Source organism: Rutilus rutilus, assembly GCF_951802725.1.
Source record: "Rutilus rutilus genome assembly, chromosome: 17".
In the NCBI taxonomy this organism is placed as follows: domain Eukaryota; kingdom Metazoa; phylum Chordata; class Actinopteri; order Cypriniformes; family Leuciscidae; genus Rutilus; species Rutilus rutilus.
Genome location: NC_140230.1, coordinates 20,474,605 through 20,489,993, shown reverse-complemented (window position 1 = coordinate 20,489,993; position 15,389 = coordinate 20,474,605). Strand labels below are relative to the sequence as shown.

At 35.7% G+C, this 15,389-nt stretch overlaps 1 protein-coding gene across 1 annotated transcript; it reads left to right on the top strand.

Moving 5' to 3' along the window:
• Positions 1–4,988: 4,988 nt before the first annotated feature.
• LOC311306966 (maternal B9.15 protein) lies at positions 4,989–12,966 on the top strand. Its single transcript, XM_084435627.1, has 5 exons — positions 4,989–5,240; positions 8,148–8,328; positions 9,873–10,010; positions 10,703–10,979; positions 11,247–12,966. Exons 2-5 carry the CDS (start codon positions 8,156–8,158, stop codon positions 11,439–11,441), a joined length of 783 nt encoding a protein of 260 aa, XP_084291753.1. The 5' UTR covers positions 4,989–5,240; positions 8,148–8,155; the 3' UTR covers positions 11,442–12,966.
• Positions 12,967–15,389: the final 2,423 nt, after the last annotated feature.

The window sequence follows — 15,389 nt, the reverse complement described above, 5'->3', positions numbered from 1 at the left end:
TCAACATTCCGCACACCCTGCTCGTGCAGACATCATACGTCCCGTAATGCCTGGTACACATTGCACGATTTTGAGCTGTCCCAGGCGAAAGATGACCAATCGTGGTATAGCTAATAAAAATGCAACATGAAATGGCATATTGATCAATGTGACATGGCGCTAAAAATACAACCTGAAGTTCCATTTGCTAAATTGGCATGCCAAGTTGGCTTCTTTTTCCCTAGCCACGACCGCATCCATATTCCCCTCTTTCTTTCAGCGCACATAAAAAACACAATTGCCAAAGTGCAGTTTGATTTGTAATGATCTTATAGGATTGCCGAAATCGTACAGTCTGTAGCAGGCATGAGGCTGTGTGCAGAGCTGTAGACAGACAGTCACTGAGCGACACAAACAGCAGCCACCTTCTACAGTTCATCCTGAACCAAAACAACGAGCTTATGCTGCCTTCACAGTTCACACCCTGTCATAACCATAATTACGAGATGGCAACACGTGACATTTCAGAGCTTCACATCCTTAGACTCGGATTTTTTTATTTCTATGTTAACACTATCAACGCCGAAATGAATATGCAGCATTCAGTTGGTAACAAGTAAGAGCTCTCTAAGTTGTTTACGTTCGTTACTATTGTAATGTTATATTTGAGACATGAAAAAAACCGTATGCTTTGCAGACTCTGTGCGCGTTCATGTGTTTTGAAGGAGGCGTGGCTTCCAAATTTTCCAACCCTATCTTTAACTGAAATTGCATGCATGTGTAGTTAAAAACAAAGTAAACCATTAGGCCTACATCATGTCAAAATAACTCACTTGAATCTCTTGCACTTACCTAGATGACAATGTCAAATAAATGGGTGCTTCTCATTTCCTGTGAATCCGTTTCCTTTCCTCGCGTCTATAGCTCCACCTCCGATGAGAGGAAGCTCGAGGCTACAACCGAAATCGCATACTTCCATTATTAGTACATTATGTGACGAAAGAAGTATGTCTGAATTCACATCACTCATAAAATAGTAGGCAAAAAGTACCCGGATGACTTCCAGCGAAATTCTGTAGTGTAAATACGATCGACAGTTTACTATCCATGAAGCCACGGGAGAGGATTCTGAATTTGAATGGCAGTGAAGCAAGCAACGCAACTGACGCTGGTAGGTCACATGATGATAATGACAACATGGCGGATGTAGTTCATCCGGATTACATTCATACTAAAAAAACATTAATGAGTAATTATTTGTTCAAAACACCTTGCATTAAAATTCCATTTTACAAATATAAGTGGACTGCACACAAATTAACATTCAATAATAGTTTCAGTATCTAATTTTAATTAAGTAAATTGAACAAGACTCAAAATCATTTTGAGAGAAATCTGCTCTTTTCCATGTCAATGAAATGCATGGTGATCAATGGCTGTCATGTCAGTTGGTGAATAATGCACCTCACTTTGTGGGTGGTCTTCTCTCAATTATTTTGGTTTTCTATAGAGAACTAGGTGCTTGATGGTTCGGCACAATTAACTGATTGTGCTGTTCTGTTATTTGAACTTTTGCCGAAATGTCACAACCCATCACAACTGGAACTGATTTGACTTGCCAAAATAACAATTATTACAAGCAATTTCACAAAATACTTGCATTTCAGCACATGTAGTAGTATTATACAGTACTTACACAATGTAAAGACCAACAGAGCTTTGCACTGTTGATGACATTGAGCAACCATTCAAAAGTAATCAAAATCACCTCTTTTGATTGCCCTCACCCAGAGTAACAAGGACAGATCACACCAAACATTATCTCCACACAACCAACGAGGCAGATCTTTGAGCACACTGCAAACCTAAACTACTATCGATCTGCTTCAGAATTGGTGAGAGGTGGGATCACTGGGATGGAAGGAAGGGGGAGAAAAGACAGGGTAGATAACAGAGGTCAAAGAGAAGTGTGCTGCAATCTCTTTCACCTTCATTATAGAAAGTAAACTGGCCCTTCATACATAACATCATTACCAGAGTGGGAGAACAATCCCATTAGGAACACTTCACTCCTAATGCAGACAAACTGTTCTTTTGCCCAAGGACAATCATTACCTGGGGGTGTGAGGGGGATACAGAGGGAGGGTGTGTGTGTGTATGTGTGGCTGTGTAGAGGTAACTGTGCATGAGAGGATGGTATGCTTATACTGATGCTGATCTTGAAAGGCCATCGCTATCGATTGCATTAAGCTTGCTGGGAGCCCGGCAAATCAATACATTTTTAAAGGTGAAGCAACTAGGAGACATCATTTGTGTTTGAGGACTTCAATGATACAAAATGGATTCTGAAGTGGTTATTTTCAAGATATAAAAATACACAATCAAATAAATTATGAAAATGATACATTTTAAAATATTATTATTAAAATATACTACAATACATTCAGCTCTAGTTATATAAAAAAAAAAAATCAATATATTGTGCAATTTGCAATGCGAATCTTTATTTTAATATTTGTTGAATATTTATTTAGTTTTTATATTTTTATACACTACCTTCAGATATTATGTGCCGGTGTAGAAGTCATTTATTGCTGCAAAGCTCAAGCTGGGCAACAAAGAATAGCCTTGATAATTTCCCTTGGCTACGAATGAAGCACCTGTGGTTTCTAATATGAGTAATATGATCCATTTTGCCTTGGTAGCAATACGGGAAAGAAATAACCATCAAGCTACTTTTCAACCTCTGTTATTGTTGTGGATAATTATGGAGTAACTTTGTATCAATTTGTGTCTTTTTTATGCAATCAAATATACTGTGTTTGAGAGCAAAAATCTATTATATTGTAATTAGAAAAATAAAAGTCTTCTTAAGACAAAAATAAAGTAACTGATAACAAAACTCTTTGCATTTCAAATAAATATTCTCTTTCCTTAGTGCAGTTCCTGTGCTTTTCTATGTACCCATACATTTTGCTGTTCTGCATGTCATTTTTCTGGTGTCTGTTCTGGTGTCATGTTTTTTTGCAGGTCTAAAATCTTTGCTTGCGAGTACAACAGTTTTGCTTGCAAATGAAGCTGCATCTTAAAACATTTGCTAATTATTTTTTTTTTTTTTCAATATAATTAGTTTTGCTCTAAAATGCGGTATGTTTGATTGCATAAAAAAGACACAAAAGTATCTCCATAGATAATAAGCCAAGTACTTTTGGGCATCTGGGAAAACACGGGACTAAAAAAAAAGTACTTTCAGAAATTAAAGGTGAAGTGTGTAACTTCCACGGCATTTTAGTCAAACAGGTACAAATTCTTACCAAACTAAATAATTATTTCCTAAAATGGCAAAAAAATAATAAAAAAATGACAGAACACTCCCTGCTTCTGCAATTGGTCAATCAAACAGATTGCCCTGCCCCAAACTCACGCCATTGGTTGAGCCACTGTTGCTGGGCTGTTTGGGGTGCACAAACAAATACAATATTTTGATAAGAGACACAATGTTTGTGGAAATCATCAATCGAATGGCTAAAATGTCACATTTAAGACATAGTTCATATTGGAAATCATATGCAAATGAACCAAGTATGATTTCCTTCCTTATAATTCACATAACACCAACCTCTCGAGGGCTGATCGAGGTGCCAGGTCAAAGGAATGCATCACACTCTTAATTCAAGTGGGATGCCAAATCACCCATGGCTCTTTGACCAAATTAATTGCTTGTTCAAATGCATCCAGGAAAAATCCAATCAGTCCACCAGCTGATGACCGGAATCACCCACTGACAAGGATTCTGGAGCCAAGAATGTATGCAGGAAAAGACAATGGAAGAAATCACATTGTTTTCCCATTTTGTTCTTGAATTCCAGTTACAGCATGGAGGCAGATTGATTATTCCCCTAACTGCACTGCCAGTAAAAAAAATCTTATTGAATATTGGTTATGACCATCTGATCCTTAAATCGTTGTCCACCTCCCTTTCTTTTAGTTATAATTTCCTCATCATTTAGCATCTGGGACATTCTGTATTTTCCGACTGTGTAAAAGTGACTGATTGTGACTAGGAAGCAATGATATCGATGATACCATTTATCTCATGCTGTTTTCTATAGGGTGTTTGAGCAAGTTGATCTAACATGTAGCCTGATGAACCCGCTCTAACATAATATCCTTACCCAGAGGGCAATAGAAGAGAAAGCAGAAGTGAGAGAAAAAAGAAGGGATCAATTCTGCCATCTGCTGCACATCAGGAGAAGTTCAAGCTCCATCAACAATTGATCAGTCCTGAAGTCATGCAATTCTATTCCAAACCGATATTGCTTTTTTATATAGTGCCGGTTCAATGGCACTATACAATGGTTAGGCCTATATAATACTATATTATTAAAGAGACTCTTTACTTACACACCTCACTTTCTCTTTATGAACTAGTTTTATGAACTTGATTTTTTAGTAGGCTAATTTCATTATAATTTATTAATCGCATTATAACTTCTAAATGTGTTTTTTATTTATTAACTGTATATTTTTCTGGTTTTGATGATTGGTGTAGCCATATGTTTATTTTGTATTTGTGTTTGCTTTGTATACTTATATATATTATTTTAAGCCTTTCTTACAATTCTTATGTACAAATCATAATTTAACACGCTTCAAAAATCAGGTTTAGCAATAATAAAAAATATATAGATATATTATGAAACTAATCTAAACTATTAGGCAACAGACGTACTCAACACACACAACAGAGAAGAAAAAAACCTATATGCTTAATAGATACTATTTTACAATGTCTTCTTTAAATCATAATAAGCCTTTTTTTTATCTTTTTTTTTTTTTATTAGACACCAAGAACAAAAACAAAATGTACATCTACAATGGCATTGATAAATACAGATTAAAAATCATCATAAACCTAATCTTACTTCCTAGTACACTAGCAATGACCATATTTGGGTTTGAGGTGAATCAGCGCCATAATAACAGACATGACTGCTGGTAGTAAAAGAGTGAGTAAAGCTGTATTGTATGGACAAGGAAGTGAGTCATATGCTAATCTCTGACGGTAAAATGACGTGTATGTTGGTCGACCGACCACAACACGAATGAAGAAACGTGGAACACTGGTGTACTACAATAACCGACTACAACAAGGAAGCAACGTGCTTACTCAGGTTATCAGCCTATTTGGACATAACAGTTTTGAGGAAGTAGAACTAAAAGAACGAAACATCGAGTCATTTTGGATTCATCTTATATCGGTAAGGAATTGCCTTAAGAATCATATTATTAAAATACTTGTTGACGTTTTTCTTTTCTTATTTGTTCTTAAGAGATCGAGTTAAGGGATCAAGTTGTAAAATTGCCAAAACATAAATCTGATGTAGGCTAGTATGTAAAGTGTTAAACTCCGATAATCTTGATCGTAGGCTAGACTACTAATTTACTTGTTACAGCAATTGTTTAGCACCATTATTATCATTATATTAATATAAAAAAAATTTTTTAAATGATAATTACACTGACAATTATTACACTATAGCTTATATAGGCTGTATATAATATACATACACACACACACACACACACGCATATGATTTGGGGGGTTTTCGTTGGGAATTTCCGATGATGCACTTTCCCAGCCGCTTGCTTGAACATCTTTAGTATTGCATGTGGTGCGTGTAGCACGTGACTGAAGAGCAGTTCTTTAGTGCGCTTTTTTTTTTTTTTTTTTTTTCCTTTATACAATGGGCTCATAACCTTACTTTTTAATAGACATATCAGTTTTAATAGACTGTAATAATAGAGTAGAATTTGATTATTGTAAACAACACCCCGCGTCACTATAGGACAAGTGGTTTGGAAAATGGATGGATGGAGATAGATAGGGGAGAGAGGGGCACAACCGAACGCTTTTTGACTTTCTCAGTTTGTGTAAATCTGCTTAGGGTTCAGAATATAATTTTTTTTTCCCACATTAATTTCCCACATGTCTAGTACAATTATGTGGTTTTGTTTTATTAATACATGTAGGCTATACTTTGTTCTTGATAAACAACGCCGAAAGAATGGAAGTGAAATGTGACAACAAGGCCAATAGGTGGGGTAGCCTACATTGTAACATGTGAGGGGCACATTGTCATGTAACATGACCATATGACAGCATAAAATGCAATCTGAACTACAAAAAAAAAAAAAAATACAAGTCAAACTAAAATATTTTCTCAATAAAATATAATTATTAACTTTTTCATATAAAATAATGGAATTTTTTAATAATTAAAAATAAAATAATTTTTGAGTTTGACAATGAACACACCAGAAAACAGCTATACAACATAGTTCAAAACATAATAATAATAATTTCTGAACATTGACTCTCAGTCTTTATTCACCCTTTTCTCCTGTTTTCTCAATAGAATTCATAAAAGTATAGAAAATAATAGCATAGTTTTAATAAGGGCTCATTGTAACGCAGTGTTACAACATGCCCCACCTGCACAACTGGGATTTAAACCCTACTAGTGTCTTCTGCTAGTTAGCGAAGCATTAGAGGAACCATGTCAACTGTTAAATAACATACAGATTTGACTAATTTAAAATAAACACCAAAAATACAGATGAAAAATTAACAAGTAAGAAATTTACTTTTGCTATGGTTAAGTAAATGTTCAGTGATATCTTCCAAAGATTTCTGAATTTTTTTCTCATATAGTGTTGATATGGCAACTAGTAAATACACTAAGTTTCATCATGCTAGCATGTGTGGAAGTATTTAAAACAAGTGTGTTACAACTAGCCCCGCTCTCCCTATTGTCTGGAACTTTGCCTTTTGAGAACACATTTGAGTTTGTAACGTGCGATTCACAATTTCTCCTTACATTTGACTGTTACTGGATTATAAACTTTAATATAGCCTAGACAAAACTTTCAGAACCTGTTGACCTGCTCACGACTCACCCATCTAAACCCATGCACATGACATTAAGACATTCTGCTTTACTTGAGTTTGCAGATTCAGTCACAAGTAGCCCAAGAGTTTGAGGTGTAGGTTGAAAATATAATTAATCTTAGCTCTATGAGCCCCTTGTGCAGACTCACTCTTGAATGACTTATTATTGTGTAACTTAAACAAGCATTCTGACTAATGTCTGAGTAGACTCATAGCGTGTTCCTCAAAGGTTGCATAATCCAACAACCTAAGTCAGCATGTTTAGAGTGGCAGATATTTGTTAATTTGGTTTAATTAGTGTGATATATAATATGTAAATCCGATTTTTTTCTTCTTCTTGGAATTAACAAATACTTATGAATTGTCATAAGTAGGCCAGCATGTTTCGCAAAGTAAACTGTGAATTGAATAATAAAAAGTTGAATAATTTAAACATAACTTATACATGGTTTAATTTACTCAGAAGGAAGTTAAAATATTTAAACATTTTATTTTTCTTAGTGAGAGTTTAGGCTAAAGGACATTATATGACCGCATATTAATGTCTTGGAGCATGAATGTCTAGCACGATGATAACACTAATTTGCATTGTGAATCCAAAGGATGCATGTTTATTTGCACTTTTCTTTATCTTAATTTGCAACTGTATACCTTATTTAGCAATATTCTGTTGGAAGAAGAGCAACTCTATTTCCTTATTTGCATCTTTTTTGCCTTCAATGCAAATGATGGCGGTGGCATTCTGTCAGTATAACAAGTCTTCTGACAGCTGACACAGTTTCAGCAGGTGTCAGAGGAAAGAGAAACCCTTGCTTAGGGAAGTTCCCCTATCAGAGATGCTTATAGAGATGACCTATACAAATGGGTAGATGTTTCAGGTGGTGGTTAAACATGGGAATTTATTAATTTGACAAGACATGGTTTTTTTTTGGCTAGTGACTGAAAACTAATATGCTTTTATTATAACCTTAAAAAAGCCATGAAGAACGTGCTTTTTTCAGGCCTGCATATTTGCTTTATATGTCTAGTCTTTTTGGGTAGTTCACTTTTACACTGAATACACTATTCTTAATAAGAATGCTAGAATTTTTCGACTTAACTAACGGATGTCAATCAGAGATTAGGCTATTATGTCCTAACTTTGTGCTTTCTAAATATAATAGTCCCAAAGATGAATTTCAGCTTTTCATGTTTTTGTTCTTCCATTTTTTTTCAGTGGCGAGAATGAAGAGAGAAGTGAGTGCTGGAGTAAACTTTCTGAAAGGTTTGGCAGTGGAGCGTGGAGGTGTGGATCAAATTAAAGCCAAACTTTTCGCAACTAAATTACAAGAGCTTCTGCTTGAAAAGTTCTCAGACCACTGGTACCCAGACAACCCTAACAAAGGACAGGCGTACAGGTAACCCTAGCCATGTCTTAATGTCGCATTGTTATAAATTTCATTTTTTTTTATTATCTCCATAATGCCAGGTTGTTCTGGCAAGTTATTTTAAGCATTAAAGTCATGGCCACGACAAAACTAAGTGACCCGAACGTGTCCCTTCCTTTTATCGTAGTAATGCACTGATCAAAGGAATATTAAATAAATACGATGTAAAATAGCTTTGTCAGCATTATCTCAATATACACTATAATTCAAAATTTGGGGTTGGTAAGATTTTTTTTCATGTTTTTATGCTCTTATGCTTAATAAGGCTGCATTTATTGGATCAACAATACAGTAATAACAGTAATATTGTGAAATATTATTACAATTTAAAATAAATGTTTTCTTTTTTAATAGCCTATATTTTAAAATGTAATTTATTCTCTGCTGGAAATTTTCAGCATCATTACTCCAGTCTTCATGATCCTTAAGAAATCATTTTAATATGCTGATTTGATGCTCAAGAAACATTTCTAATTATTATCAATGTTGAAAACAGCTGTGCTGCGTAATATTTGTCTGGAAACAGCGATGGATTTTTTTTCAGGATTCTTTAATTATTAGAAAGTTCAAAGAAGCATTTATTTGCAATAGAAATTTCCTTAAAAAAAATCTTACTGGCCACAAACTTTTGCATGCTCATGCCTGCTTTCAGTCAAAAAAGTGAAGAAATCATTTAATTTGTGGTCAAAGTGGAAATTATTAAAGGAACACTCCACCGTTTTTTGAAATAGGGCTTATTCACCTTCTTTCCTACATTTAGATAGGTGGGCAAATGCATTTTTGTCTCAGTGCATGCATTGTTTTAGTTTGACAGGGTCGGCCCTAGCTTAGCTTAGCATAATGAATGGAATCCTTTGTTGCCAGCTAGCATGTCATGAGTAAAAGTAATATATATATATAAAAAAAAAAACCCACCTAATTATTTCTTGTGGCCTGCGTATTCACAACAAGTACAAATAGCGATGCAGATTAACACTAGGCGATTTCCTATGCAGATATTGACTTGGGACTATATTAGGGGGAAGCACAGGCGAAGCACTGCTACTTGGGTGCAGAGATATCACGCCCAAGTAGCAGTGCTTCGCCTGTGCTTCCCCCTAATATAGTCCTTAATATATAAGTCAATATCTGCCTAGGAAATCGCCTAGTGTTAATCTGCATCACTATTTGTACTCGTTGTGAATACGCAGGCCACAAGAAGTAATTAGTTTTTTTTTTTTTTTTTATATATATATCACTTTTACTCAGGACATGCTAGCTGGCAACAAAGGATTCCATTCATTATGCTAAGCTAAGCTAGCGCTGACCCTGTCAAACTAAAACAATGCATGCACTGAGACAAAAATGCATTTGTCACCTATCTAAATGTAGGAAAGAAGGTGAATAAGCCCTATTTCAAAAAACGGTGGAGTGTTCCTTTAATACTCTACATAAGGTAATATCTGAAAGACTTACAAACCTACATAGCAACCATTTACAATATGAACTTATTTACCCTCTCCTGGATTTCTCAGATGCATCAGAATAAATGGCACAATTCCCTGGGATGAATCAGTATCACAAGCATGCATGGAGAGCGGCTTAAAGCCAAGTGAGTTGGGCTTTCCTCGGGAGATCACAATTTGGATCGACCCATTGGAGGTGTGTGTGCGGTAAGTTGAATGATATTTTAATGAAATACTTGTTGTTTGATAAATTAAAGAAGAACTGTTTCTATAGGCCTTTTTATGAATATGATATTTTTTTGTGAAGAGTAATCTAAGGGTGTGTTCACACTTGTAGTTCGGTTCGCTTGGTTCGGACATTTAGTCCTGGTCCGCTTAGCGTCCAAAACGATCTGTGTGCTGGGATAAATGCACTCGTTATATGTGCGTAGCCTACATATTTTGACCAGCTGAGAACTCGTGAAGAGCTTATAAAATGTGTAAAGGAGTTAAAATAACGGCAGGAATCCCTCTGTCACACACACAAACGATCTGCTGCGAAGAGATGCAGTTCTGATGCCTGCACCAAACTGATGGACAACATCGCGACTATGACGAGAAAAAACAGGTGTGCTTGAGCATTCTGTCCTTTTTAGGGTCGCATCTTGTGACATCATGTCCTGTTTTTGGTTCGTTTACATGTCTTTGGTCCGTGTTGCGTTCATATTTCATTCGAACTGCGCCAGAGTTGGTTTGGAAGCGGATCGAGACAGCGGCCTCATCTTGTTTTAGTGAGCACCAGGGTTCGGATGGCACTAACAGAGCAATCGCATTAGGGTTCGTTTTAATCGAATCAAGTGTGAACACACCCTAATACTAGTTATATTAAAGTAACGGTTTACATTAATATGTTCCCACAGGTCTGGGGAGAACGGCAGATATTTTACAGTGGCTCAGTTTGCTAAAGTCGAGGTAAAGCACTCGAATAAGGATGACACTTTTAGCCAAGTGGATACATCGGACTACCACTCAGCGACCTCATCTGACTGCGGCTCAGCAGTCTCAAGTGATACAGAAGAGGAGGTGAAAGAGGACGAAACGAAAAAAGTGGAGAAGAGAACAGTGGGGAACAGAGTTTATACAACGAGATTTAAAGCAAGGGAGCCAAAAGGGCAACACAAGTTTCCCACAGCTCAGGTAAATACCATGATGCATTGTTACAAGCTCACTTCAGCAAACTACACTCAAGTTGAGTGAGGAAGGCTGAAATGTTGGAATTACTAGCAAGAGCAAAAAACCCATCCACCTCTGCCTCTGTTTTAGAAACCAACTGTTTTTATGTTCACTTCTTGCTAGATTTGTTTTCTCAGCACTTTTTGAACACAAACTACGTTACCTTTGAATAAAAGGCCTAAGACGAGTCTTAAAACTGACATTGTAAAATATTTTCTCTGTCATTAACAGATCCCTGGCCCGCAGTACTTTTACAACCCTGCACCGATGTGGCCTCAGTACAAGAAAAAGAGAGGCATGTTCTTCACGACCGTATGCCCACCGGCACCTTCTCCTTTGTTCGCTTACTATGTTGTACCCAAAGCCCCTCCTCACTTCATTGTGCCTCACGCTACCCTGCAAACCTGGGGGACGGTGCAAGGGTGAAGAGCTCGAAACCAATTAGCACATACACCTGGTCCGTTAGACTATATTTATAACGTATCTGCCATTCTGCAGGGAACTTTATAGCTTATCATAATGAAATCGTAAGCATGAGACATGGTGACAAGCATGCCAACTATTTAACTTTTTATTGATATTAGTCATATATTTTTTAAACCTTTTCTCTTTTTACCTATTTCACAGTTATTCATAGTCAATATATTCAGACTGCTCTTGCACAAAACACTCAATCTGTTATTACTTGATCAAAAACTTTACAGGAATTTTTTCTCAACTCTGCGAAAGTTGATTGCTGCATACTTGAAAAAACTTGGAAATCACAGCTTTACCACCCACTTCTGTATTGAACGTTTAGATGCTTTGGGAACTTTGGGAACAAAGAATGTTTGAGATAGTATGTAATAGAAAATCATTGATGAAATCAATTTGAATTCAATGAGTATTCAATGAATATTCACAAAATATTACCAGCAGTCCAGCTCAGGACTGATAGTTGATAGACTGACAGTTGTTTATAGAGTCAGCAATACCTCTGAAAACACCAAGCATCCCTTTTCTATAAAAAAAGAAGAAAAAAAAATCAACTCATACTGAAGCCAAATAGTGCTGTGTGGATGAGGTTTCAAATTTGCTGCATTTAGATACAATTCCTGACTAATGTGAATTAACCTTTTTCACTTTCACTAAGAATAATCATATCTGCTCAGGATTTAGAGAGGACTGCATTAATAATAATAATAAATGTTATTTAATTAATTATAGTAGATTATGTGCACAATTTTACTTTTTCTAAATGGTAATGATATTTTCATTGTAATTTATTCCAATACCACTAGGGGGTAGTATACATTGCCTTAAGCCATATTTCCACATTTCATTATCTTTTATTTGCTGCAGTTTTGATTGTAAATAATTGATTTTCTTCTGGTACTGTTTTGTAAAACTGCATGTAAAAGTGTACAGTGTCCTCATCTCACCAGTGCTGTTATACGTTTCAAAAGAAATTATTTAAAAATGTTTTGTTTTTATAATCTTAGTTTTCGAACTATGACTAATTGAGACTATTATAACATATAAATGTCTTTCAACACTGGAATTGTACTTTTGCTTTGTTTATTATTTTGTATAAATTAATCGTGTGCAGTTTTGTATGTTAAACTTATAACACCTTTACTACTTTTACAAACTTTTGCCTGTTTTCTTTGTTCAGTCTTCAAATGCATATTTATTTGTGATTTCTTTCTCTGTATTCTTTTAAATAATGTTTTGTTGCTATGCAATCAATGTAAATATTGCTTCTGTTTAAACAAAAAAGTAATGAGATCTGTTTTAAAGCGATCTCCAACTGATTTGTTACAAATATATATTTCATTATTTAAACAGTAACAAGAGTTGTCTATTTTTGTTTGTTTATGGTAAAGTATAAATATTTACATGAATTATAATTTACATTAAATGTTTTTAAACTTTTTGTTGAAACTTAAACCATAAATTTCCATAAAGTACTCTTGATGGGCTAGTTGAATTTGGAGTTAGGGGAGTCTTAAGTCAAATCAAGTCACCTGTATTTACATAGTGCTTTATACAAAAAAAATTTGTTTCAAAGTAGCTTTACAGTGATAACAGGAAAATAATTCAACAATGCATTTCGACTGTACAGCAGCTCTTTAAGAAAATAGTCATTATTCAGCTGAGGTCAGTTTAGTGTTGATTCAGGTTGTAAAGATTATCATTAAATTAGTTCATTTAATCTATAAAGCAGTTCTGCAGAAAACAGTAATGCCATCTCAGTTCAGTTCTCAGACAATAGTGTCAGTGCAGTTAAATCAATAATATTGTTGAATATTAAGTAGCCTACTGTGATGGCTAAATGTTGGAACTCTGTAACCTCTCTTAAGACCTTCTAACCTCTGAAATCAGGCCAAATATGGTAAAAACTTCCTAGAAATGTATTACTCTTCATGGGCTCCTAGAGTGAGTTGGACTAAACACTTATTGGGATTGTTGTTGTAAGTTCTGTGCTACAGGATGCCCTGGCGGAAGGATCCACATAGGGTGAGTGCGTCACATGGCCCAAGGTCATAACGTCATTCCTAAAGGAAGACAGGCAAGGACTTGAGCATAGAAATAGAATCTGCTTCAGTTCATTGCGTTTGAAGGAGTGGGATTGTAAACGAAGAGGAGAGGCCAACAAACTTTGTGACCATGCTTGTCTAGTTTCTGAGTTCCTGTCCCTCCTTTGTTCATAATGGAAGTGGGAGTTTAATATTTCATCTTCCAAATGGTCTATCTGCTCATTTCAGGACAAGGGAATCTCATTTTCAAATGCTTTAAATCAGCTGTCTGACTTTAAAAATTGATTACCTTTTTTTATATATAAATCTCAGGCTATGAGAACTCAGCGTGGAACTGCATCAACTGTTGGAGGCAGTAGTTGGATAAAGGGATAGTTCACCCAAAAAGTAAAATTCTTCCATCATTTACTTGTTTGTTCCAAACCTGTTTTAATTTCTTTCTTCTTCTGAACACAAAAGAATATATTTTAAAGAATGTCAGAAAACAGACAGGTGTTGGACCCCATTGACTTCCATTGTATTTTTTCTACCTGCAAGCAAATTATGGGGGTCTGACCTCGATTTTGAGGCTTGTCCCCCAACAGGAACTCAAGTATATAATTTAGGTCAAATGTTTCAACCACAACTATTGCAACTTGGTAACCATAGTCTTAAGGCCCGTTCACACCAAGCACGATAACTATAAAGATAACGATAAAGATATAATTCTAAAAATCGTTCTCCATATTAAAGAATAACAGAGTTCACACCACAACTATAACGATAAAGATATGAGGAACGATATCGTTGGGATCACTTTCAGAACGATTTTTTTCCAGCTGTCAAACGATAAAACACTGACAGGCAATCAGAATCCATTCTAATTTAAAGGTCTCGCGCATTTAAAATGGGGCGGGCGCGCGCGTGCTTAGAATAAATAGACCGTTATCGGTCGTTGGTGTGGACGCATATATAGTTATCTTTATCGTTATCTTTATAGTTATCGTGCTTGGTGTGAACGGGCCTTTACGCTACTTCCCAGCAAACACAGAACGTTGGCACAACGTACCCAAACTTCTAACAACGTTTTAACAACATGGCCAAAAGGTTGCTATAACTACGTTGTGTGGTGAAGGTTGTTACAGCGTTGTCACAATGTTGACATTGAACCACCGTTCAGGGTTGTGCCTAGGGTGTGTGGACAACCACTGGACGACATATGTAACTTGCTCGTCACTGCCCTGAAGCGCGAAAATCAGCCTTTTGAATTTCAACTGATCGTTGAGCCGTCTCATTCTTCATCAAGCAAGGATACGTGAGAATTGCGTTTAATTTACTTCAGCTAAATAGGATAGTAATTATTCAAACACAACTTCCTTATCTGATGTGATTTTAAAAAAAAAAACATCATCTGGTCAGGTATAACAAATATTTAACTTTATGGCAAAAGTATGAAGCCAAAATGACTTTAATGACGAGTAACGTTAATTGATTTCAGCACTCATTGAACAGGCAGCGACGCGTAGCCTACTTGTTGCACGTTAATGTTTTTTACTTTTTTTTTTTTTTGGAAACGCAGTAGCCTACAGAGAATTTTTTTTTTTTTTTTTTTTTTTTTTTTTGTAACTGCTCGCACACCTGTTTATATTTTCCTTTGATTTGTCGTCTCATTCGTTTCTTTGCCAGATTTTCGCATGTTTGCTCATGCTAGTTAGTCCACTCCCTGTATAATGTTTTTTTTTTCTTGTTTTTTTTTTTTCCACAAATGTATGACTTTTGGAAGTGCAATTTGATTACCATATGCAGTTTTAATAAAGTTGAATTAGCTAACCTTCTATGTCATTTTTACTCTTCAAAGGGTACACTTGCAGGTGTT

Bases quoted from the DNA above. Each gene is read 5' to 3' on its own strand.
- LOC311306966 (XM_084435627.1), top strand. From the start codon at position 8,156: ATGAAGAGAGAAGTGAGTGCTGGAGTAAACTTTCTGAAAGGTTTGGCA. The intron at 8,329-9,872 runs GTAACCCTAGCC...TGGATTTCTCAG, and splicing joins AACAAAGGACAGGCGTACAG to ATGCATCAGAATAAATGGCA. The intron at 10,980-11,246 runs GTAAATACCATG...TGTCATTAACAG, and splicing joins ACAAGTTTCCCACAGCTCAG to ATCCCTGGCCCGCAGTACTT.